At 38.6% G+C, this 26686-nt stretch overlaps 1 protein-coding gene across 6 annotated transcripts in view; it reads left to right on the forward strand.

Moving 5' to 3' along the window:
• The window catches only part of PREX2 (phosphatidylinositol-3,4,5-trisphosphate dependent Rac exchange factor 2), a 337813-nt gene that overhangs the window by 260175 nt on the left and 50952 nt on the right, over positions 1-26686 (forward strand). For all 6 annotated transcript variants that reach the window (XM_032316155.1, XM_032316156.1, XM_032316153.1 and 3 more), the window contains 2 exons: positions 17731-17833; positions 24376-24443. In XM_032316155.1, the coding sequence (XP_032172046.1) occupies positions 17731-17833; positions 24376-24443 (171 nt within the window). The remainder of the gene's footprint in view (positions 1-17730; positions 17834-24375; positions 24444-26686) is intronic.

Consider the following 26686-nt stretch of genomic DNA (forward strand, 5'->3'; position numbering starts at 1 on the left):
TGTTGTGTGTTTGAAAACAATTGATGTAAGACCTCTGGAGTTGGGGCTGCTAGTATGATATCATCCATGTAATAGATAATATAACATGTGGGATATAACTGTCAAGAGGGCTCAAGAACTTTTCCTACAACGTATTGGCACATTGTAGGAGAGTTAGTCATGCCTTGAGGGAGAACTTTACATTGAAATCTTTGTAAAGGTCCCTTTTGGTTTACTGTTGGAATTGAAAACGCAAAATGCTCTTTGTCTGAGGGGTGGAGAGGAATAGTGTAAAAGCAGTCTTGTAAATCCAAAACTGCTGAAGGCCATTTATAGACATACAAGAGGGAGCAGGAAGTCCTAGTTGTAATGCACCCATAATTACCATTGCAGCATTAATATTATGGAGCTATATTAATAATCTTCATTTGCCTGACCTTTTCTTTATAACAAAAATTGGAGAATTCCAAGGAGAAAAAGAAGGTTCAATATGTACTTTTTCTAATTGTTCTTGAACTAAGCCTTTTAGAGCCTTCATTTTTCTAATGTGAGGGGCCATTGAGGGGTCCAAATAGGCTTGTTACTTTTCCAGGTGATTGGAATTGGTGAAAGGGCTTTATCAACCCCAATGCCCCCTATATAAAACCCAGCCCAGCATAAGTATTATTAAGGTTAAGACCTATAGGTTCAGGCACCTTTGTAAATTTTTACCTAAGCCTTTCCCAGGAATATGCCCCATGTTTTTCATCATGTTTTTTTTTTACAATTGAGGATGTAGGTATGAGAATTTCAGCATCCCATTGTTGTAAAAGATCTCGTCCCCAGAGATTAATGGGTACAAGGGCAATGAATGGTTGAATATGACCTTGTAATCCCTCTGGGCCCCTAAGGGGCAGAGGTCGGCTGCTTTGTCTCAATTGTTGAGTAATTACATAGCCAAGACCTTCAAGGGCATAATCAGCAGGCACTGTAGGCCATTGGCATGGCCAACATTGACAAGAAATGATAGAGATATCTGCTCCAGAATCTAAAAGCCCTTCAAATATTCATCCCTTAATAGAAAGCTTCATTTGAGGTCAACTTCCTTCAAATAGTTTCTTAGAAAAATGAATCTTTTTATTAGTACTGCAGAATCCTCCTTCCCTGAAGTTTGAAGATTCAGTAGGCATAATATAGGGAAGTAACAAAAGTTGGACAACGTACCCAAATTAATTTTTTGCCGGTCTGTAGGGCCACTTCAAGTACGTGGGGAAGGGCTGCAGGAGGAATGTTATGAGTCTGATGATTAGAAGTCATCCAAGCTCCTGTTCCCGTGAGTGTATCATAAGTGACAGCTGCGACATTCCCTCTCTGACCTAAGTTCCTAACCTTTTCATGTGCCTTCTCAGAAAGCCACATTTTCCATTGTAGAAATTCAGAAGGTTAGTACCATTTTGGCTCTGAGATAAAAATCATAAGGAATCCAGTGGGTGTTATTGCTCCAATTGGATAAATATTCATAACGAAAGGAGAAGTAGGCTGGTACATAGAACATGCCTTTTTAAATTCCCTTACAGTCTCCATCGGCTTCAAGTATTTGGCCCATTAGTATGAAAAGTTACAGGGAAAACTAAGTGCAGCTCATGGGGACCAGACAGTGTAGAAATAGAATTGTGTTTTCTAGGTTTTGTTGGTCTTAACTGTAATGTGCATAAATTCTCATCCAACCCAGTGTCATCTCCCTCATCCCCAAAGAGGTCTGCTGCTATTTCCTCATCCTCATCCTGGGAGGGAATCAGAGGTGTGGTGGCCAAAGGAGAAACATGGCATTTGTCATTTTCACTGAAAAATATTTTTTACTTTCAGGTTGAATTCGTCGGGTTGTTTCATCATCTAATGCATACATATGCAGAGAGGCGGCTGTTTCAGCCTTAACATCCTCTTCCTTAACGTTCCCCTCCAAGATTAAAATTACTGTTTTTACCAACACCCATGTAACCCAAAACTCCACCGGAGTTTTTTCACCTTGTCTGTAAGCCTTTTCCATATTATGGTGTGTGTGCTCCCAAATTGCCTCTTCCAAGGTTCCTTCACCAGGACACCAAGGATTACATTCACAGATAGCATCCAAACAAGTTCTTAACTGACATCTGGATAATCGACTGCCTCCCCGAGATAAAAAGTGTTTTATTAATGCTAGAAAAGGCTGGGCACGACTTTGATTCTGCCCCATCGTTCTCATTTACTCCTTCTGTGAGGGCCTCCGGATCACTGGGTGACAGTTCATCAATTTCAGGTCCCTGCTCAGGTGCCACTCGTCACCTTCGTGAGGTGGGGATCCTGGTGACTGGAGTTGAAATGATGAGGGGACTACTGACTGATGATCAGTAGACGACTTTATTTCACTTCATTTATACTTTACAAGATCCGGTTATAGTGACTTATAGAAAGAAATATGTATTTATTTACAGGATGTGAACTGTGTTTGGGATGTGAGCTACGCGCAGGGTGTGGGCTACAGGCAAGCGACAGGTGAACAACAACGATTATCTCTTAGCTTCAAATGCTGACAGCAAGTTAATGATTCTTCACACTTATCAGATGGCGGACAGGAAAGCCCTCTGGGGATCCTCCCATGTGTCTGCCGGGCGCCAGCCCAGGGAGACTTTTGCCCTGCAGCAACTGGAGTTTTCTTACAGGATCCAACACGTGCCCAGTCACATTGGCAAGGATCCAGGTTGTGTTCCAAAAGAGGTGGGGTGACTCTTGAAAATAGGGAGTATGTATGAGTACAGGGAGATTGGCGAGGGGAACTATGTCAGAGAAGGCTTCACAGAGAGCAGGTTTAAAACATTACTAAGAATTTTCTGGGAATATACTTCAGGTGTTAGAAACAAGGAAGAGATATTCCAGGAAAAGGGGCAGAGGTGTGAGAAAAAGAATAATTAGCTGCCAACCATGGACATTGAGAAATGATCACCGGGGAACGTGTGTGGCGTGTTAATCTTCTCTGGTTCTCCACTGCCCCATCCTCTGTGAGCCCTGATTAAGAGGAACAACCAAGAAGGAGCCTCAGAATAAAACACTGAAGGAAGGATCCTTTAGAAAGTTATGAAACTTACTGAAACAAAGCTTTATTCAGTGACTCAGGTAACAGATCTAAGAGAAAATAGTTATATAGAGCATCAGAGTATTGGGGAGACAGATGAAAATCACATGCTGGACCCCCTCAAGTGTTGGTGTCATCAAAGGATCTACAGAGTAAGGACAAAAGGCAGACAGCAAAGTAGAGGAGATGAGACTAGAGAGGGAGTGTTGGAGAACTTTGGGCAGCTGGGAAAGGTACCCAATCTATGCAGTTAAATCCTTCAAAACGAAACAGAAATGAAATACATTGGTGAAACAGTCCAGGCTGAAACATTTAAAATGCAGAAAAGCAGATTCAAACCTGGTGGCTATGGTAATTAAGGTCCTAACTCACACACAGATGTTTCATATTCACACACATTTTTAGCATAGCAAATACATCCTCATGTGTCTAAGTGCTCATTAGCCATCTGCGTGATCGCCTCTACACTAACCTCAGCAATGGAAAAACCATGTCCGAGAAAAACACACCTTAATGGGCTTGACTGCAAAGGAATGAAGAATGTGGAATATTTTTGCCTGGTAGTTGATTTTTAAGCCTAGGCTTAAAGATATATGCCGAGAACTTTCAGAGAATGTATTGAAAGTTGCAGTAGAAAGTCCCATTATCTTTAATGGGACTTTCATGGCTAATTCCCTGTGCAGTGCTGAAAATGTGCCCCTTAAGCTCAATTGCTTTTTTTTGCCTTAAGATATATGGAGTTAGTGGAGTATTCAATTTGGCTGTGCTTCTGCTGCCAGGATCCCGCTCCAGCTGTTGCCCATCTCTTCTGCATTCTGTTCGGTGGTTTTGCACAGTGCCCCTCTCTGCCTGCTGTCCTTTTGCCTTCTTTTCAAATGCTCATGAACACTTTTGTCTTTCAACTCTCTCAGGCTGGGACACCTAGGAACCCCGAATGGTTGTGGGAAGACTTCATCAGTACTGCGCATTTGACCAGAGTCAGACAATAAGCTTGAAAGCATCAATAGACATCCAGAGGTTATTTCTAGAAAATCTCCTGGACACTTGGCTGAGCAATTATGGGCTTTTGGATTGCAACACTTGTTAGACTGTCACTCACATTTTCTTATACAGAGAATGTAAATATTTATTATCTTATTAGATGTGTGTGTGTGTGTGTGTGTGTGTGTATCAGATGAGTGAATTTGCTGAAAACAAATACCTGTTGGCCCTTTTTTCATGTGAACGTATGTACGTGTTTCATTTGAAAAGCGCCTTCTCTGTTACAGGGGAACAAAGACATAGGCGTTAGGTTTTGGAAACCCCTGTAGACTTGTGGCAATTTTCTCAAGCTTTCCATATGTCACAAACACTTGGCTAAAGGTGATCAAGGTAGGAAAGATCAATAGGACAGCAGCGGGCCTTTCCATATTAATTTTGCAGAGACTTGATGTGTGTGGCGAACCATAGCATCCACCTGGGGAACTGAGCAGTATGTAACGTATTGCATCAGCCCTCAGCTATACAATTCTTCCTCGGTATAAGGTAATAAAAGGGAGCCGGGAAAAGAAACAACATTAAACAAATAGTTTCTTCATTCAGGTGCTTCATTCCAGTCGTCAATAGACTTTCCACATTGGTGCTCTGTGCACAGTACTTAAAAGTAATTAGAAGCCAGAATAAATGAGATCACGGCAGGAATGAACATGCTTTACAGAGAACAGTGCGTTTTATACAGAGAAATGCAAATCTGTAGTAGAGAAGGCATGTAGTCTCCCTTCAATTTATTTTTCCTACTTGATGGCTGTACAAGTGATATACTTGCTTAGCAAGCTTCAAATCTAAATCCTTTTTAATCATGAAAGTATTTTCATTTTATGGGGTGTACATTCATAGTGAAGCAGTTTGGGCTGGCTGAATTAATCTCTACCAAAACAATGCATTTAAAGTATAAATGCTGAGACCAAGACTATGATTGTTGAATTATGGATGTGGGGAGCTGGAATTTTCTAAATGCAGTAATCCACATGATGTGTTTTTGGTATAATGGAAAGAGCCCTGAATTTTGAAACAGAAAACTGGTTTTGTTTTGTTTTGTTTTGTTTATTTATTTATTTATTTGACACAGAGAGAGATCACAAGTAGACAGAGAGGCAGGCAGAGAGAAGGGAGAAGCAGACCCCCCGCTGAGCAGAGAGCCCAATGTGGGGCTCGGTCCCAGGACCCTGAGATCATGACCTGAGCTGAAGGCAGAGGCTTAACCCACTGAGCCACCCAGGCGCCCCCAGAAAACTGGTTTGAATCCTGTTACTTACTTGCTGTGTGACTGTGATTATATCACTTGGTCTCTCAGAGACTTTATAATGATTTCTTTCTGAAAAGATGGCATAAGGAATAAATGAGCAACGTGTGTGAAAGCATATACTGTAAAACACTGAGTTTTTCTTTCTCACTCTGTGTTTCTGATAGTGAATTCATCTTCTCATTATGGAGTTAGGTATATGAAATGCATCTGTTTAAAGTAATTAGCTCATTCCTACTAATGTAAGGGAGATCTTGTAAGAACTATTTCAAAAAGCACAGTAGTTGCAAAGTAGGTCTTAAATGTTCTCACCACAAAAAAGAAGTGGTTAATTTTGTGATGTGATACAGGTATTATCAAACCTTACTGCGGTAATGATTTTGAACATATAACTCTAACAAATGAACCTGTTATATACCTTAAACTTGCAAAAGCTTATATGTCCATTATATCTCAACAGAGCTAGAAAAAAGTAACAGTAATGAGTCACAATCACATGAAAGAGGAGTATGAGAAATATGAGTTAACTCCTCTGATCTGTAAGAAATAGAATACACAAAACACTAGGCCCTAGTAAAGCTATTTTTAGAATCCTCCTTGGGTAGCTTATAGAAAATCATTCAAGAGCAGTTGAACAGGATCCCCTTGAATTCAAGGACAGGAAGTTTTCTTTCCTGGTGTCAAAAACCAAGTGTATGTGTTAGAATAGAGACAAATATTTAGGACTTGAAAAGAATCAGGTGCTAGCACTTGTTTCTTCATTCATTCACTGGGGGGAACAGGAAACCATGGAGCATCACTGTGTGACGTACACTGTGCTGTGCCAAACCAGAGCGATGAGAGAGTCCTTGGGTCACTGCACTTACAGTACAATGTCCAACTGACAGCTCAGTTGGTTAAGTGTCTGCCTTTGGCTCAGGTCATGATCTCAGGATCTTGGGATCGAGTCCCATATTGGGCTGCCTGCTCAGTGAGGTGTCTGTTTTTTTTTTTTTTCCTCTCTCTCTCTCAAATAAATAAATAAAATCTTTTTTTTTAAAGTGGGGGGTGTCTTGACAAAGAACCACCTTGGAAACCAGACAGCCATACAATGGAGCACTGCTTCTCTTTAGTGATGACAATAGGAGAAAAATGGTCAGAGGATTGACTTTATATGAAATGACTCAAGTAATAGATTTTTAAGTTTCTAAGCACAATAGAGAGGAAGAATATATAACATTGAGCGTGTGAAAGAACTCATTCTGTTAGGGTTTCAAATGTTTTCTTCTGAACCCAGAAAATATTGATAAATGATAATTGGACAATTTTGATGAAAGTAATTAATAATTAACGAATTTGGGATTCCTGAGTGGCTCAGTCAGTAAAGAGTCTGCTTTTGGCTGGGTTATGATCTCAGGTCCTGGGATTGAGTCCCACATCCAACTCCCTGCTCAGCGGGGAGTCTGCTCCTCCCTCTGCCTGCCGCTCTCCCTGCTTGTGCTCTCTCTCTCTCTGACAAATAAATAAAATCTTTTTAAATTTTTTAAAAAATAATTAATGAATTAATTTAAGAATAATTAATTGGAAATACTGTGACATGTATTTTCCAAGTACTACCAAAACTCATCCAGAGTTGTTAATCAAAAGACATGGTATGAGCTGCGGTTACACCCAGAGAAAGGGAAGGCAAGCCATTTTTCATAGAAAAGCCATATGCTATTTAGAAGCCATAAGGGAATCTGTGATTATGTTTTTACTAATATTTATTGTCCCTATATTACATTTATTACTTCAACAAGTTTATTTGAGCAGTGAACACTTCTTGAACAAACACATACAATACATTGAGCAAATACAAAATATAAAGAAATGAATCTTACCTTTGAGGAGTATACTTATAATACCATTGGCACACATTAAGAATTCATGTAATTTTTTTTTCAGTAAGTATGTATGGAACACTTACAGAATCCTGGGAAGTACGTAGAGTCTAGGAAAGCAACTGTGGGTTTAGATACCAGTTCAGCTCCTGATGGTGGCAGTGGTAGCAGTAGTAATATTAATAAAAATTGGTAACATTTGTTTAAGAATATACTACATGCTATGCCCTGTGTTAAGTACTAGATATGGATTATTTCATATAATCCTGGAAACAACACTCTGAGGTGTGTATATCATGAAACTCAACTGAGGAAACAGTTTCAGGAGCTTAAGTAACTCATCCAAGTTCCCACAGTTTTAGCAAATCCAAGCTCCAAATGGGAAGTTTACCTGCAATGCCTATGTTCTTTAGCCCTACGCCATTCCCACAACTATGGTACGGCATGGTGAGAGGAGTGATGTGTGACACAGACCAAGGATTCTGAGATCATGTCCATGAGGGAGCAGTGCGTGAGAACTATGTGAGAACTACGGGTGATTTCAGGGAACTCTACATAGTAGAGTGGAAGAATGAAGAAGGAAAACTAGGCACCGTGTTGTGATATTGTGAACATTTTGTATTGCACTTTAAGAAGTGGGAAGCCTTTGAATATTTGCATTCTCATTTGCATTTTTTAAAAGATTTTATTCATTTGATGACTGTGAGAGAGCAGGTGAGCAGGGGTGGGAGGAAGGGCAGGGAGAGAGAGAGAAAAAAAATTCAAGCAGACTCTGAGCTAAGTGCAAAGCCTAAAGCAAGGCTCAATTTCAGGACCCTGAGATCACGACCTGAGCCGAAATCAACAGTGGGATGCTGAGCCACCCAAGAGCCCCTTTCATCTGCATTTTTGTTTGGGGTGGAGGGTTAGCAAAAAGTAGTTTATTAAAGCAAGGGGACAGGACCTGTGGGCAGAAAGAGCTTCACCGGGGTCAAGAGAAGTGGCCCATTATATACCTACAAGTTGGGAGGGGGAGGGAAGGAAAAAGGGAGGTTTCAAAAGAATTTTCATATGCAAAAGAGGACCTACAAGATACTAGAGGCCTTGCCATTGTCAAGTTAAGGTTGTTTTTTCCTCTAGCTTAATTGATCACCTTTGTGATGGGGTAAAAACACTAGGAAGAGGCAAGACTAGGAGAGTCAGGAGAGATTGTACCAAAATAGGCAAGAGATATTAGCGGTGCTCCTAGAGAGGAGAGATTTATGACACAGAAAGAAATAGGAAATTAAACTAGCATGAAAGGTACTAGACTTAGGTACGTTAACAGGTGGAACTGTACAAAATATTCATCTCTTATAATGGATGAGTTTAGTGTGACCGCCTGGGGGCTTATAACATTTCTCAGTCTGGAGGTGAAACAGTGGGTAAATCATAAATAACTAGACAGATTTTAGGAAAGCAGTGATTTTAATCTTGACCACACTCAACTCTGGGAAGGTTTTGTAAAAATGGGAACATTGAAGACACTAAAAATATCATTTCACAAGAAAACTTTAAGGAATTAGATAATCTCTAAATCTTATTTCTTCTAACTACTTTCTTACGAGGGCCACTGTCAATGGAGAAACTTGGGTATTTTCCCACAACTGCTTGTTTTATCATAGTTGAATAAGGCCAGGAGCATGAGAAAAGCACAAAGAAGTAAAGTCACTTGGAAACTGAGCAGAATCATTTATATTTTTCCAACAAGAAGAAATGTAGCTTTAGTTCAAAGATTGTTGAAACTAATCTGCTTTAGGCTACCCAGGACAGAAGTTCAGCTGATGCTCTCGAGTGCATAAAATCAGACGATCAGCGGAGCCTTCCATCTATCATAAAAAGCTTCTGTGAGTGTGCAAAGAGCAGCAGTAGCTGCTGTATTTCAGTTTACTTCACCTATTCCATTCTCTTGAGATTGAAATAGTCATTATTTCTCTGTGAAATTCGAATGCCGCCCAGGTAATCAGCTTAGTAGAGTCTCTGGGAGAACCATAGGTGATTAGAGTCCTAATCACTTGTTTGTGACAGTCACTTGCACAAGTATAATGGGTCTGGCTTTTAATTAAAGGAGAAAAAAAGACTTCTGTAGAAAAGGGGGAAATTATTTCGTGTTTTAAAAATGTCAATCTGTAAGACTAGATGTGTACACCTATAACCATAAAAGACTTACAGCTCAAGTGAAGAATATAATCAAAATAATAGTTTCCTCGGGATGTTCTTCTATAGAGACTTGAGGGATGCATTTGCCCTAGGGGAATGTTCTCCATCGTTCCCATGACTAACTGGCATCATCAGAGTTACAAAGGATGGTGAAAATGAGGTGGTACACTGGGAAGTCCAGAGGTTTAAAAAAAAAACACCAAAATCAGAATGTAGAATTCTGTAGCAGAACAAAACTCACTGATTTCAGAATTGTGTGATATTTGCTTCACTTTACATTTTTCTAGTACAAAATCAACTCAAGCCTCATACTGATGCAAAGGTTTCAGATGAGTTTCAGTAGTTAGGCAGTTTCTACAGATGGTTAAGGGTCATGTCTAATGTCGCCATTTGCAAAACTGGTCAAAACTGTAGTTTGACATATGGTCCCTTAAACTCAGAAGACCCCCACCCCCATGCATGCCTTTAGATGTGGGTATGTGTTTCCCATATATCCTATTTTTTCAAATAAGAAATTATTATGCTAATTATACTGCAGGAGCACACACAAAAAAGAGAATATACTTCTCCAAGTACCCCAATTCTATTATTTTTGCACTAAACAGTTACAATCGCTACTCAAGAAGCTTTTGAAGTCTCAACACGTATCCCTAAATCCAGTGAATCCAATGGGTCTTGTTTGGAGGATAGTTTTCCGTTGTAATTAAATATGTAACATTATTGAGGGGTACAATAGAAATTTTCAAAATAATGTTTAGCCTCAATTTTACAAATATGGGGAAATAAATAACAAACCATCCCTTGCTAAATGTTGCATTTTCTACTTTAATATTTCTCACTTAATCTTCGACATTGTGTTAATTTATGGCAAACTGTTGTGGCTGCAAATTCAGAGCTCTTCATCACACTAGTGTTGTGTCAAATCTGAATGACCCTTCTGCACTAGTAAAAGAAAAGTTTGCGATCACTCCCAAGAAAGAACAATGTAATGATTAGCTACTAAGGAAAACAGCAGAGTCCTGACTGTGAACTAAGAGTCTCAGCAAATAAATCCACTCTCAGAAAACAGAGCTCGAAGCCATAAACCTCACATGGTTCTGGTTTCCCACATCGGTTTCCCTGTGAGTTACTGTGTCACCCTTGTGGTCCAAAAGGGGTGATGTGATACATGTCCCCAAGGGCTCAATTTAATGCATTTCAACCCTTGGGAACTTGGCTTCCTTGTTCAATACAATTTGAATCAACATTAAATGAAGCATTAGAGCTCTGAAGTTTTTAAAAGGTAATTGGGGATTTTAAAAACCCCCAAATTTTTTTTAAACAAGGTAACTGAGAATACAATTGATGTTTTTGTATGGAATCATGGTAAATGGCCAAATATGTAGATGATCCTTGGGTTTTGAGAATCTTTAATGTAATTTATTATAGAAATGTCATGACTCATCTTAAAGAGAAGGACTAGCATTTTTCTTTGAAAAAAACAACTAAAGTAACTTGCTTCCAGATTTGAAGTCTTACAAGGTGAATTAAATATAGTGTTATAGACATGAGTTAATAAATGGTCAAAATACAATATGTTGCATTTAAAGTAATTCCTAAAGTAATTTAGGAAAATAAGGTTTGTCTCTCCAATGAGACTTAGTTGACAGAGAGGTTTGGATGCTGATCTTTTGTACCCTGCCATCTGGAAATTGGACTGGCCAACAGGAGGCTCTTTCATATACTATCCCTGACCCTTTACTCTACAGTTTGACATGTAAAATAAAATTGATACCTGAGGTCTAGAATCAGTTGGGACAACAATATGAAATAAAAATCACAAAGACGCATATTAGACGCATATTAGTACCAAATTATAGTCAGGTGAACCTACTTCCACTAAACCCCAGTGTATAAAGGAAATAGTCATAGAAGTGTGTCATTAACTTCATGAACTTATCATAACCATATAACATCATCATTTTGTAAAATTAATAGAATCATAAAATTCTATAAAAATTAATCAAGGTCATTTTAATGAACATCTTTTTCTTTTTAAATAAAAAGCAGAAAGAGCTTCTGTAAATAGTTAAAATACAGCAGGTTTTGGGAAATGGGATTTATGAAAGCCCACATTCCTCTGATTTTCCAAGTAATATGTTGCCCATAATGAGCGCATGTAGGTGGACTTCCAGTGTGAGCTCAGGAGCAAAGAGGGATGGGAACCGCATTACTGCAGGCATGGCTAAGTGATCACACATGCCACTTCTGGTAATTCTTATAGAACTTTATGCAGCCAATATGCCAGTTTTTGTCATTTCATAGATGAGAAAATGAGTCAGAGAGTAGAGGTAACCTGGCCCAAGTCCTACAAGCCATCCTCAAATCCCAGTACCTCTGGTTGGGATATCCATGTTGTCAACTACTATTCTACATTCAGAAAGGTTGTGGTATTTTGAAAGACACTCGAAAAGTGGACAGGCATTCCTTAATTGCAGAAAGATTTATGCAGTGGTACCAAGATGTTGACCACAAGCAGAACGGAGTTCTGGGGAGGGTTGGAATATAGCTGGGGTGCTGGGAAGATGGAATGGAGCATGGGAGACCAGTTGATAGAAATCCTTAAGCATCAGGATGAAAAGTTTGCTCTTGTAAATGCTGCCTGGAAAGCAACTGAAGATGCTTTGAATACAGTATTGATAGCATATTAAGGATTCATGGTTAGTAAATTAGTTTGATAACTTGCTTAACAAATTGTTGATTTACATCACATAATGTAAATGTTGAAATTTTTTTCACATCAGCCAAGGAAATAAATGAAGGACTCACTTGGTCCTAAATCCTGACCCCCAAGGCCATACATGTTGGGGCCTAGACTGCTTCTCTAACTTCATCTTCTTCTCCACTCCATGTGCTCCTGCACACTGAGTTCCACACTTGCTCTTCGGCAGACAGAACATGCATTAACCTCAGAGCATTTGCACTTCCTCTCCCTGAAATGGTCTTTCTGATAACAGCATCTCCCTCTGCCATTGCACCCACTTCACTTTCTAGTCCCTTAAAATTTTCACATTTCTGGATAACTTATCGCCACTTGGTATATGTATTTGCTTCTTATTTTCTTTCTTCTTCCCCCGGAAATTTGATCTCCAGATCAAATTTTTTTTCTGTTTGCTGTTGTATCCCCATTGTATCACACTGGAGTGGATAAAGATTTGGGGATCTGAAGTTAAGTGCCCTTTTCAAGAAAAAGAATAGAAAATTTATGAAACAAAATAGAAGTGAAACTTAATATTTATTTGGAATGCAAAAAAAGTTACAAAGTTTAAAGTGCTAACAAGTACCACAAGCATTATAAAATCTGAAAGGCAAAACACTGTTTTTATTACTTGATTGCCTGACCCACCTCTGTACTTTTTTCCTCCACAGTTTTTGGTAACAGATTCTCCAGACTGCCTCTTCAATGTATAATAATCTTGTGATATAATCTTCTATAGAAAGAATGGGAAAACAATTTAGTATTTTTTCTCTAGCATGGCTGATCAAATTTTTTAAAGAAAAATTATTGATTAGAAAAGCCTTTTAGGGGCACCCAGGTGTCTCAATGTCAGGTCATGATCCCAGGGTCCTGGGATCGAGCCCCACATCAGGCTCTCTGCTCAGCAGGGAGCCTGCTTCCCCCCCACCCCGCCTGCCTCTGCCTACTTGTGATCTCTGTCTGTCAAATAAATAAATAAAATCTTTAAAAAAGAAAAGAAGAGAAAAGCCTTTAATTTCAACACTGTTGCTAAATCGCTTATAAACTTTTAAATTGTTGTCAAAAATGAGAACCCCTATAAAGTTCTATAGCATGTGAACCATGACATTTGGAAGAATAGCAGACTAGCTTCTGGCTCTATACATTTCTAGCCTGGTTTTCCCTCCACCACATATAGCCCTGAGTGTCCTAGGATATGAACACTGCATTACAACCTTGGGTCCTGCTCTTCCTTTTGAACATTAGGTGAGTGAGTTTGCACAATGGGTGGTACGAATACTCTGGACTCCATTTCTGCACGAGGAGACTATAATAACCTAACTAGAAATGGAAGTAACTGTGAATCACATGCATAGGTTCTAGTCAGCCTAGCCTAAGTGCTCCATAATACTACATTCTTTAGCTCAGTTCCAGATAATCCTGGCCATTTGAACACTGCAGAACACGACAGAGGGAAATTGCGGTAGACACGGTGAAGACAGCAGTCAGAACCATTTGCAGTTAAAACATTCTGTTTCTGCAAATTTATAAAAGCATGTGACTCTGTGAACAATGTGCTAGGGATCCATATGAGTGAAGAACACTGATTTCCAATCGTTTTTAGCTTGATAGCCAATCTCCTTCTTCCAGCATCTCATGGCACTTGTAGGTACAAAGAAGACACTCAAAAAATATTATTCAGTGAATGAATGAACAAAAGTTACTTCTTTGTGACTCTTCCATCCCACAGTTAAATCAAAGTGCCTTTCAAATTAAATTGGACCCCTTGACCACAGGTTACATTTATCATATTAAAAATGTGCTAAATCTCTGATGCGATGTGGGATCTATTCTTAATACACAATATGTCAAGAAGATTTATTCATTATAAGCACAGATATATTGACCCTTTCTTTTTTCTTTCTGTGGGGAAATTCACAGTTTCTGCATAATTTTATAGCCCTGTCAAATACATTTTCTCAGGAGTATACCCTAAGCAGCACTGTCACTCTTACTGCTCAAATTATGGAGCAACTTTCTTCAGTGCATATGTTATATTTGTCTTTTAGAAGGACAAAGTCTACTCTGTGACCTTTATTTTTTCATTTTTGTGACTCCCAGGAAAAAGGTTGTCTAAATTTTAAAAATGACACTATAGCTAGAAGGAGCTGAAGACCGAAGGCCTGTATTTTCCAGGATGGGGCCAAAATATAGATTTCTTTAAATTTTAATTCAACTGCCTAATGTGAAAACAGAGCTAGAAAGGAAATCTGTGAGTCAGATAAGAACTCTTGTACTCAACAGATGTGCCTAGGATTCCCAGCCGTCCTAATGCTCCTTTATTCTCTTGCCCAGAGTCAGCAGAGCTGTCTCAGTGGTAATCACCAAAGTACCTATAAAATGAAATGATCTCTTGTAAAACCTGACTCTGAGTATCCATTTATGCACCATTGAAAAACCATGTGCCACTCTGTGGATCTGGAATCTTTCCGAGAATGCTAGAATCAAAATGCTTCTTGCAAATGCGGAATTTTTCCAGTTGACATTCAGATTGATAAAGCTGAGAGAAGAGAAAAAGCTACGAGGCTTATAGTGATATATTAACAGCAAAGTTGCGGGCTTACTGCTAGGTTTTGTCCCACATGCCTAATCCAGAAAAATGGAATCCTCTGATGCCATGAAGGAAAAAGTAGGCCTCAATTGGACAAATTGTGAATCAAACTCGGGCAGTATTTCCCACATTGACCTTGTTGTATCTTTTTAAATACACTTTTTTTTTTAAATACACTTTTTTAAAGCTTTTTTTTTTTTTTAAAAATATGTTTGAGAGAGAGAAGTGGAGCGAGTGAGTGAGAAAGAGAGTACATGTGGGTTGGGGGGCAGAGGGAGAAGAAGCAGACTCTCCTCTGAGCAGGGAGCCCGATGCGGGGCTCCATCTCAAGATCCTGGGATCATGACCAGAACTGAAGGCAGGTGCTCAACCAACTGAGCCGCCCGAGTGCCCCTAAATGTTTCATGTTTTGTAAAATTTTTGAATTAATCCTAGGACCTAATTAAAACATACACAGTGGTTAGTATGGACGGCCAGATATAGCTAGACAAAGCTGTCTGTTTTGGACATGGTAGTGAAAGAAAGCATACATCCATTATAAGGAAGATTTTTCCATTAGGTGATATGTGCGTGATTGGTTTTAAAAAATGACACTTTCAGGTACCTTCTCAGAGAGCATGGTGCTGACCACACTGATTGATCAGGAGATTACAGTAAACTCTTCTAAAGTCTCTGGCAGATAATTTGCTACTCTACTATTGTTTATTACAGCCCAAAGGAGGGAGAAATAAACCCGTTTAAAAAGATTTTAAAAATGGATAAAAATTATGGGCTACTTGTTAAATATTCTTTGTAAGTTAGTGTTACAAGCAGATGAGGGCAAGTCATGTTTTATCTAGAAGAACAGACATATTTCAGTTTGATTAAAAAAAGATAAAGATTAAAAAAAAAGATAAATATTTTTTTCCTAGTGTCGTTCAGCCAGTATAATGAGGGTTATTGATTAAAATGTTAGAATCAATAAAGACCTAAAATTGGAGTAGAGGAGACAGTAAGGAGGAAAAAAAGGTTATGGTCTGTCAAGTAAGCTGACAATTAAATGTTTTGTGAAAAATTGATTTTTTAGCGTGAACTGTCAACTGTACTCCTTGGCTCTTTCGGGCATGTGAGAGCATGTAAAACGACAAGTATCTATTGTTATCAGACTCAAACACTAAATATTTGTAAATATCACCTACTACCAAAAGCTAATTGTAACATTCAGCACATCTGACTATGTTTTACTAATGCTTTTTAAGGAGTTTTGTGTCATGTTAATGCTTGTCAGGTCTATGAATACTTAATGAAACTTAACAGGTTTCTCCTTAGATTCCAATGATGCATAATAATACAATTACACATTGTCAGGGTCTTTCCAAAATTTAAGCAGGAATGTTTAAAGCCCCTTACCCTCTTTTTCTTAACTCATCAGTATCAAAATGTGGCAAGCGTGTTGGACTTCTGTAGTCCAACTACCTAACCCAGGATAGGTGAGTTAGCTATTCCTCATGTAGAAGGTCTCCAGACCTTTCGTTTGCAAGAAAAAACTGGACAGACCTGGATAAATACATGTGTAAAAAAAACACCAAACTACAGGTAGGTAAATGCAGAAACAGGAAAAAAGACAATCAAAATACCCATAAATGGAAAAGTAAAATAAAACAAAATCTGCTCATATGAATTTTACACAAAACATCAAAAAGTAATGAACATTTTAGTGAAATGTATGTAAAGGGTCCCTAAAAAGCAATTCAAAGACGAGCACCTGGTAATGTTAGCAAATAAATAGTATCTAAGAACTACCAAAGAGGAAAAAAAAAATGTGGAAGGACATAAAGGAAATGCCTTGAAAGGGAAGGCAAAGGATGAAGGCTCACCAATGTGAATTCAGAGGTTGAATTCTGAATTTTCTCAAGGTTGCTCTGGGCATCACATTCCTGTTTTATTAATTAAAAGTTCCTTTTAAAATTTTTACAGTCTTTTAGATTAGGCCCAGGAAGCATTCTTTTTAAAATACCAATTCTTTTTTTTTTTTTTTTAAGATTTTATTTTTTCATTTATTCCTTCGTCAGAGAGAGAGAGAGAGAGTGAACACAAGCTGGTGGGGGGAGCAGGCAGAAGCAGAGGGAGAAGTAGACTCCCTGCTTATCAAGGAGGCTGATAAGGAACTCCATCCCAGGACCCTGGGATCATGACTTGAGCTGAAGGCAGATGCTTAACCTACTGAGCCACCCAGGTATCCCTTAAAATATCAATTTTGATCATAGTGAATATTAATTTCACTGTTTATTTTTCTAAGTTATTGGGCATAAATGGGTATAGATCTATTAACTATCAGTCAGACATGTATGAAAAATATTAAGAAGTCTCTTCTTTTAAATTACATGAAACACCAGTAAAGAATAATATCTGATAATAGATTTTATTATAATTCTGTTTAACTGTATATATATAAACTTTTTCATAAACATAGTTCATTATAAATTTGTTAGATTTAAATAGTTAATTTAGGACCTCCATCATCGAGCTCTATAAACTCTTTTTAAACAGATGTTCTAGGGACCCCTGAGTGGCTCAGTCGGTTGAACAACCGACTCTTGTACTCAGATCAGGGTCTTGATCTCAGGATCATGAGTTCAAGCCCTACATTGGGCTCCACGCTGGGTGTGGAGCCTGCTTAAAGCCAAAACAAAAACAGGTGTTCTGTGTAGAAAAATCTATGGTTCATTGTCTAGCCGCTTCCATTTTGGCTGGCGCTTTTTGATTATGCAGTTAGGGTAGGGGAGGGAAAGTAAGTTTCTCTCTATCCTTCTGAGTTCTTAGCTGAAACCCTAATAGTAAAAAAAGAGATTAATAAGAGAAGAGCAGAGATTTATTAACATGTAAACTTATGACTACCTGGGGGGGATACCCAAAGAAACTCTCTGAGGAAACAGTAGGAGGAGTATATTCTATCCCTCTTCATTTAGTAACCCAAACTGTCTTGAAGTGCTTAATGGGAGCCCGAGGCATTTGACTCGCTTTTGCTTTTGCACACAGGTGCACTCTGAGCGTGACCCTGGAGCAGGCCATCATTCTGGCTCGAAGCCACGGGCTGCCTCCCCGCTACATCATGCAGGCCACTGACGTGATGCGGAAGCAGGTAAGTCTCATGCACTGTATAGGGACTGTTTTACAGGACCTGGATTTGAAACTGCCTTTTAATCAGGATTTATCAATTTTTGTCAGAATAATCAGCATTTATCAGGTGTCTCAAGGGTGCCTGGATTTGAGGGACATTTTTTCCAGGCTCAGAGGGTAAGTATGGACAAGAAACACTCCCAGAGATGAAAGCAGTACAGACATCTATATGAAGGTTCTCCAAGAAATGTAGCCAAGCTGCAAAAAGAGATGTCTGAAGAGGTAACCTGAAGGAGGAAAGGGGTTGATCAGGCGTATTGGGCAGGAGTGGATTTGGGGTTTATGTAAAGGATGATGTCAAGGGATGCATGGCACTTTCGGGGCATTGCGGGTGATTTACTAAGGCTCTGGAAATACATTAAGGAAGAGGGTGGAGACAAGGAAGAGGAAAGAATTGAGGACCCTGCTTGCTCCTGGAGCTCCCAGAGGGAATGCCAAGCCATGCTAAGAAACTTGTGCACTATTCTGAAGATAAAACGCATACCTCAGATTTTGCTTCAGAGGATGAATAGCAATTTTAGGAATGTCTTTAGGTCACTGAAGTATTTATAGGTGAGAATATACTCTCTTATCAAGAGAATGAACTTTTGGCCTAATACCCAGTGGTATTTGAAATATGACAGTTTGGTTTTTAACTCATAAAATTCTTTTAAAAGATAAGAAAAATACACTACCTCCAATTTGTTGATTATTAGGAAAATGTAGTTAATCTAATAGAAAAACACAACTTAGTAGAAAAGCAAAAGAAGTCGGAAAAGATCAATTTTATATTTTCTTCTGTCACATTGTTCTCAGGTTACCACAGAAATTAATTTAACAAATCTCTACTTACTCACTTGGTTTGAATTGCCCAGTGATAGTGAGTGACTTTGTTTGTTTGTTTGTTTGTTTTTAATGATTTATTTATTTTCGAGAAGGAGAGAGAGCATGGGCACACATGGGGGGAGGAGCAGAGGGAAAGGAGAGAGAGAGAGAGTCTCAGGCAGACTCCCGGCTGAGCTCAAGCCCAGTTCAACTCAAAGCCCATCCCACAACCCTGAGATCAGGACCTGAGATGAAACCAAGAGATGCTTAACAAACTGTGCCACCCAGGCACCCTAAGTAACTTAGTTTTTAAGATATGCTTTTGTAGTTAAAACTGCTCTATTTACTCAGTACTTAGTGTATAACTCTTACACAAACAGATAACTTCCTGTGGGTTTGCTCCCAAGATTATAATACAGAATGGAAAGAAAGAAAGAAAAAGAAATCCATGGAAACAGTCATGAGGCCAGTACCAGTTTAGGGTCTGCAATTCAGAAATAAGGTGCAACAAGTGGAGATACATTGTAGCTTCAGGCTTCAGGTTCCCAGCTGGGAACCCTGAAGCTAGAGACTGAAAACCAAGATCTCACAAGGTCCAAGAGGAATTTGCTAAGTAAATGTTAGATCCACAAGAAGCACAGGACACACGGTGGTTCAGCTGGGAAAGGGCAAATGCAGATACAAAGGCCAGCAGATTTTGGAAGGATTTTTTTGGGTGGATATACAAATTTGGTTTTAAAAAAAGTAGATCAAAGTAAACTTGCAATTATCCCTATCAGGTTGGGTTTGGAATGCCAAAAATACATAAAGAGACTAACCATTGTTTCATTCTATTGCCATTAGAGTAAGTTTACAATAAGACTTGAAGGAACCATCTCAAAAATCATAGTTTATGGCAAGACTAAGAGACTAGTATTAACCTGTTTTAGAATAATCTAGTACAGGAGTAATGACGGATTGGCTAGATATACATTCATGCTATATAGACTCCAATAATCAAAACCTTTAAGTTCTCACAACTGAAAACAGAGATAGATAAAATAGAGAGGGAAAGTAAAAATCATTTGTAAGCCTTAATGACTTGTTTAACTGGTGCAAACCCTTCTGAGGATACAATGTACATAAGATATTTACATATATTATTAGTATATATTATTATATGTTTATAAAATATAACTTAAGGCAACTGAAAAGTTAAGAAGTTTCTTATCAAATCCTGGTTGATTTCTAAACTTCCCTGCTTTTCAGTGTTTATCACTTCTTCCCCCGTCCATATTTTTATAATAAATACATTCAGAATAGATAGCTTCTCTCCTTTGTTACATGTTTCTCTGCTCCAAGTGGCTTGGAGACAAAGAACTAATTTCTGACTTCTTCATGAAGAATCAGAGAGCCTGGGGCCCCTCTCGATGGAGAAACCAGGCTAACCTGGTACACAGAGAGATTTTTGCAGTGTTCCCTCTGTTGCTCATCTTCTCCCAAGGGTTTAGCTGGTACAGGCAATGGGAATAGCAGTTGGGATCCACTCAGCAAGCCAACTTTTCCCTGCCTGTGATCTGAGTAGTTAGAACACTTGTGGGAATCAAAGATCTCACTTTTCTGTTCCCTTTGCCTTTCAGCCATTTAGATATAACTCTCTGGACACTGAATGGTTGGGATATTTTCTAGGTTAATGAATAAGATTCTCTAAGACCTTTAGTTTCCTTTTTAGGAAGAAGAAGCTCTTTAGCACGATTTCTTCTTCTGACTGCAATATTATTTTCATGTACAGATTTTGTATGTGTCCTTTTCATAGATTTGTTGAATGCCCTGGTTGAGATATTGGACGGAAAGCTAAAAGATAGCAGGCGGGGTCCCGTGCCCCTTTTTGATAACGATTGTCATAATCCTAGGCAGCACTTTTACATAACCAACGGATCTCATTAATAAAAGGCTTGAGGGAAAAGTTCTCATTGATATTAGAGACAAAGCTTTCTATCCTACAAATTATACATTCCAAGTATTATTTGGTGGAAGCCAATCTCAAAAATGTTTTGACCTTTTTAATAAAACTGGAATTTCAAAGAATTCTGTCTCTTTACCTACAATATCAGGGCATTATATTGGCCACCAGTAACAGACTAAGGAAGATGTGATTCTTGCCTTATCTCATGGTGGCCACATGGGGGCAAATCATCATGACACAGGCACCAACAGACAAGTGGAATTCGACTTCAGTGTTTTAGGCCAGAAAACAGGAATAAATGAGTGGCTAGACTGTGAGCCCCTCAATGGCTGGGACACTGAGTATATTTGTTCTGGCGTCACAGGTTTCCTAGAATAGTTCCTAGCAGAGGGTAAATGCAAAATGACATGTGAGCAATGAATTAGTTTTAACTAAGAAAATCAGGAAAAGCCTTCATGCCACAAGTTATAATATGATAGTGGCTTAATAGCATGGATTCTTGAGTTTAAACAACTTCAGTTTTAGTCCAAGCTCCAGTGTTTACTGTCTATATCATATGGGACAAGATTCCAAGCCTCACTCTTACTTAGTTTCCTCATTATTAAAACAAAGATAATAATAGCACTTACATAGTGGTGTGAGGATTAAATAAAGCAATACACTCCATGTACTTAGAACAGTACCTGACACAATGGAGAACCAATTAATTACTGCCCAAGATGGTATTTGATTTGAGCCTGCGGGGATGAATGTGATGTGGACAGGTAGGAAACAGGAGAGAGAGGGTATTTAGGAAGAGGGAGCAACATGAGCATGAGCATGGGTGTAAAAGTGAAAGTATCAGGGCACCTGGGTGGTGCAGTCACTTAAGCATCCAACTCTTCGTTTCAGCTTAGGTCATGATCTCAGGGTCATGAGATTGAGCCCCGCATCAGGCTTTGTGCTCAGCCTGGTGTCTGCTTAAGTTTCTCTCTCCCTCTCCCTCTATCCCTCTGTGCATGCACCCACTCTCACCACCCCTCTCTTTTTCTGTCAAATAAATAAATAAATCTTTTTTTTTTTTAAGTGCAAGTATCTGGCTTGTTGAGTATATGATGAATTATAGAGTTGAATTCATTTTGGAATATGCCAGTAATTGTTCAGCATGATAAGCATCAATTTATTTGCAACCTTTTAAGAAAGTAAAAGTCTTTCATTAGATTATTTAATGGAATATTATGGAACCAAAGACAAAAGCAATCATATATAAATACTATAGTAAACCTATTTCTCACAAGGATATGATTCAAAAATTCTAAAACTAATTTATGAGTATATTAGGCTTATATAGATAAGTAAATGTATTGTAAATAATGAGAATAAAATTTCTTACTGTCAGAAAAGAAAGTTACAAAAGGGAAAGGGAGAAGGCTGTAATCCAGAATGAACCCTGTTGCATGGGATTGAATCAGAGGTAGCAGTTTGAACTGATGGACACACACACACACAGATATACATAGATGTAGAAATAACTATAGACATCTGAGTATGCTTGCCCTAGTCACCTAGCCCTATCTACTGAAAAGACCTAGAAGCACTTACATGCCAGTAGTAGCAATGAACATACCCAGGGTCCAGATCTTGGGTTCCAAATATAATTCTCCATTAAAAAGAACCAAGGATGCTTGGAGAAGTGGTTAACTTCCAGCTGAGACAGAGAAGATGAGCCTGGAACATCCCGAGGTACCAAAAAATAAGCAAGTATTCAAAAATGATTGTGATTCCTTCAGTAGGACATGAGAAGCCACCTAAAGGAGTTCCTAGTGGTCTATCTGCAACAATTTGAATTTTAAAAAGTATTAATAATAGAAATATTGGATACTAACTCAGAATAAAATAAATATTTATAAATCCATGTTGATTTAAATAAATACTTGAATAAATAGATAATGGCTTTGGGAAGAACAGATGACTCTTATTCATAGAAACATTCCTTCCTAAATGCTACATTATCATTGTTGCAGCAAGATACATCAATGGAGATTAAAGCCAGTGAGCAAAGTTTGAAGAGAAGCAATATATGTGCATAGTCTCATAGTATCTTCTCCAAATTATTAACTACAAAAAGAGAAGTAGAAGATGTACAGTGGAAAAATCTGACATACACCACTTGAACCAAGTGCCAAATTAATGGCACCAATGATGAGGTAAAGCCATCCTATAATAGTCAATGTCAGTGATTTCATGCACTGAGAAGGCACCAAATCACTTCTTGCCCAAAGTGCATGTCCTCTAATCATGAGGAAAGATCTGACAAACCCAAATTGAGAAACATCCTACAAAATAATGACCAGTATTCATCAAAAATATTAAGGTCATGGAAGGCAAAGAGAACCCGAGGAAGTGCTGTAGATCAGAGGACCAAGGAGACAAGAAAACAAAATGCAGTAGGGAATCCTCGATTGAATCCTGGAATAGGAAGGGGACACACGTGTGGGAAATGGTGAAATCTGAATAAGACGCTGCATTGTACTAACGTTGATTCCCTGGTTTTGGTCTTCATGTTATAGAGTGAAAACTCTTTGTTCTGCTTTTATAACTTTTCTCTAAGTTGAAAAATGCTACAAAATAGTTCATTTTTTTAACATTTGAATTGTGATTCCTAATTTCCTTTCCATTTGTCTTTCTTCCACCCCCACCCCTTTTCCCTTTCTGCTTTTCTTTACTGGGTCCATCTTAAGAAAATAGGTTTTGTTTTGCTTTCTTCCTTTTCTCCTTTTCTTTCTCTCCTTCCCACAGCTCAGAAATTTGGTAGCAGGAGAGAGAGAGTTTCAGAGTTCTTTTTAAACCACTCTCTTTCATCTTTTCTCAGCCCCAAACCCTGGTGTTTGGTTCTATGTAGTAACTGATTCCTGTTGGGAACTGAGTAATGATGATAGCTTCATTCATGAACTTGACAGATTGTGAAGCACATTGTCTTTGAACTTTAAACTTTGAGGCAGAATTCTTACATTTCAGAGACCCATATGCCCATGGCTTGTCCTGAAATTGCTTTAGCACTATGTAAGAAATGTTTTCTTGATACATACCGTGAAGTTTAAAATAGCTAATTATTCAACTAAGGACAAAACAGGTGCATGAGTGCGATAGAACTGTGATTTCTGTTCCACGAAAGTGGGAACACAGCAGATATTTGTGTCCTGCTCATTTCTTGTCTTCAACCTCTGAAATACTGCTTACTTCTAGGAATAACGACCTAGCTGAGATAATGAACAGGAAGCTGTGATTAAATATATTTTGAATGATTCGGATGGCTACCGAAATAAGTATCAATCCTTTGGAACAATGTATCAGCATATTTTGATTCCTAAAAGCGTTAGTTATGAAAATATTCAGATGATGATTTCTCTCTTCTGCTTCATCTAGTTTCTCTTGGTGTTAAATATGATGTGGAAATAAATACTCTAGGTACGCCTGGGTGGCTCAGTTGGTTAAGCAGCTGCCTTCGGCTCAGGTCATGATCCCAGCGTCCTGGGATCGAGTCCCACATCGGGCTCCTTGCTCGGCAGGGAGCCTGCTTCTCCCTCTGCCTCTGCCTGCCATTCTGTCTGTCTGTGCTCGCTTTCTCCCCCCTCTCTCTCTGATAAATAAATAAAATCTTAAAAAAAAAAAAAAGAAAGAAAGAAAGAAATACTCTAGGCTCAAATGTTAATGGTATGTTAAATAATTACTAATACCATGTAGAGCTAAAAAATTACTTTCCTTGCTTCTTTCAGGGAGCAAGAGTTCAGAACACAGCAAAGAATTTGGGAATCAGAGACCGAACCCCACAGTCTGCTCCAAGGTAAGTGACTCCCCAGGTCTGCTCTTTGGCAAAGGGCCACCATTTCCCAAGCAGCATCACTTACAGCTAACGCACCTGTCCCAGCACATTGTCTAGTGCAGTCCTGATTGTAAGCATGCAAACTGGCCTTGTAAACACTCTGTGGCTAAATGTGACTAGGCCTCGATGATCTCTGAATTCAGAACTTTGAGGGAAGCAAACTTAGAGGTAATAGGTAGAAGTCTTGACATTATTCTGTTTTGCAAATTCCATCATGAATTCAAAGACAGAAGTCCACACAGGTGCTATTGAAATTTGTATTCCAACTGTAGTGAACCAACACAATGCCATTTTTCATTTCTGTTTCTATGCCTGCCCATGCCATTACCTTGGGCATGATTGCTTCTCCCATCTATGTCTGTATGAAAAACTTCTTAAGCACAAAACCCAGCTTAGATGTTCTTTCCTCTTCAACATCTTGGATGAGTTTTCTCCCTCTTTGTGCTCTCTTATCATCTGGTATTGGTCTGTTTTAGCCCTTATCATATTGTGTTACAAAATATTGTTCCACGACTCCTTACCCAACGTAAATATGAATTCTTTGGAGGCAGGAAATATGTTTTTTGGGTTTTATTCCCTGTTCATCATAGTGCTATATAGTAGACATTGAGTATTTTATTTCAAGAATGTATGAATGAAAAAATGAATGAATGAGCTTTTTCTTTGGGATCATACAAATATTCACAGTTCACATGTCATCAAAAGAAAGGACTCGAATCCACCTTTAGAATAAATGAACATGGGAACAGCCATCATAAAAATGTTAATTTCATTTCCCTGGTGACATTAGGGTAGGCAGCCATCTATCTTGAAGTGGGATAGTATTAAATGATTTCTTTTACATTTGATTGTTTTTATACATTGGCATTTTAACAAAAAAGTAGGCTCTTCCAAGCACTGTCTCAGATAAGACATTCTTTGTTTCCATTTACAAAGCAGTTACCAGAGTGAGAATGATGACTGTAGCATTTATGGAGTTACATTTCATTCTAAAAAGTATGTGGGTGGTGGAAGTACTTTGGAAAGGAAAAACATATTTTCCCCCTGAAAATGGATGGAGCACTCATGTTCTAATTGTGTTTATTTTTAGTGCTGACTCCTGACTCTAATCCTCCAGTCTTGTTAATGTTATCTTTCATAGTTGATTAGGTTAGAAAGACTTTATTGCTAAAGAATCATTTCACATAGTCATTCTCTCTCTAACACCTTGAGCATTCATGTATATTTGGATAACAGACCCAGTGAAGTGTTGAAATCCCAATAACAAAACAAGAGAATGGTTTAGCAAGGTCCCCTTAGCTAGAGCTTATAAACACTAATAAACAGGGGGGTTAAGATAAGACTTCAGCATCCTGATCAATAAGCCAGTACACAAACTGAATACAAGAAAGTAACCTGATGAACTCACTTTTTTCTTTATTGGGATGTGTTTTAAAATACTTGAACTGAAACACAACAAAATAAGCCAACTGTAAAGTTGACATTTTTTACAAGAGAGTAATAATTCCAAGGCAGAAATCTAGAGTAATTTTTAAATTTCATTCTATTTATTCTTTCTTTCATTCTACAAATATTTATTGAGGACTTGAGAGATGCATAGCACCCTGCTATGCCCTGTGGAGAACATAAACACAAGATAGAAACAGTTCCAACCCTCAAAGATATTTCAGGTAAAGAGATGAGAGGGCAAAACATAACTGGAAGGAAAGGCAGAATGTGAGAAGCACACGATGAGGGGGTGTGGAGAGACTCCTGAGGGCCCAGAGGGCCAGAGATTCCACCCAGCTGGGAAGTGGGATTCCTGCCCAAAGATACCAAATTGAAGAACAAATCTGGCTTTCAAGGACAGGCCACCCATAGACAAGTCTGGGGTCATATTTCTGGAAATATCTTCATGGAGGAGATAGAGTTTGCTATCTCTGCCTGAGATAATATTTGGTTCAAATCCCTTACCGATCTCTCCCATAGTTTTCCTTTCCCCATTCACTCCTTAAAATTCACTCAGTCAACAAGATGTTGGATATTTTTTTTCCATATGTTTGTAGATGTCAGACACTGTGTTAAAAGCTAGAAATAGAGACTTAGTCCCTTCCACAAGTCAGTGGGGTGCAGTAGTAGAGAGACAACTGAATAAAATGAGGACAGTATCCAAAGTACTGTGGCAGACATAGGCACAGCTTGCCATGAGAAACAGAGAGAAGGGG

This window comes from Mustela erminea, chromosome 16 (assembly GCF_009829155.1).
Source record: "Mustela erminea isolate mMusErm1 chromosome 16, mMusErm1.Pri, whole genome shotgun sequence".
In the NCBI taxonomy this organism is placed as follows: Eukaryota; Metazoa; Chordata; class Mammalia; order Carnivora; family Mustelidae; genus Mustela; species Mustela erminea.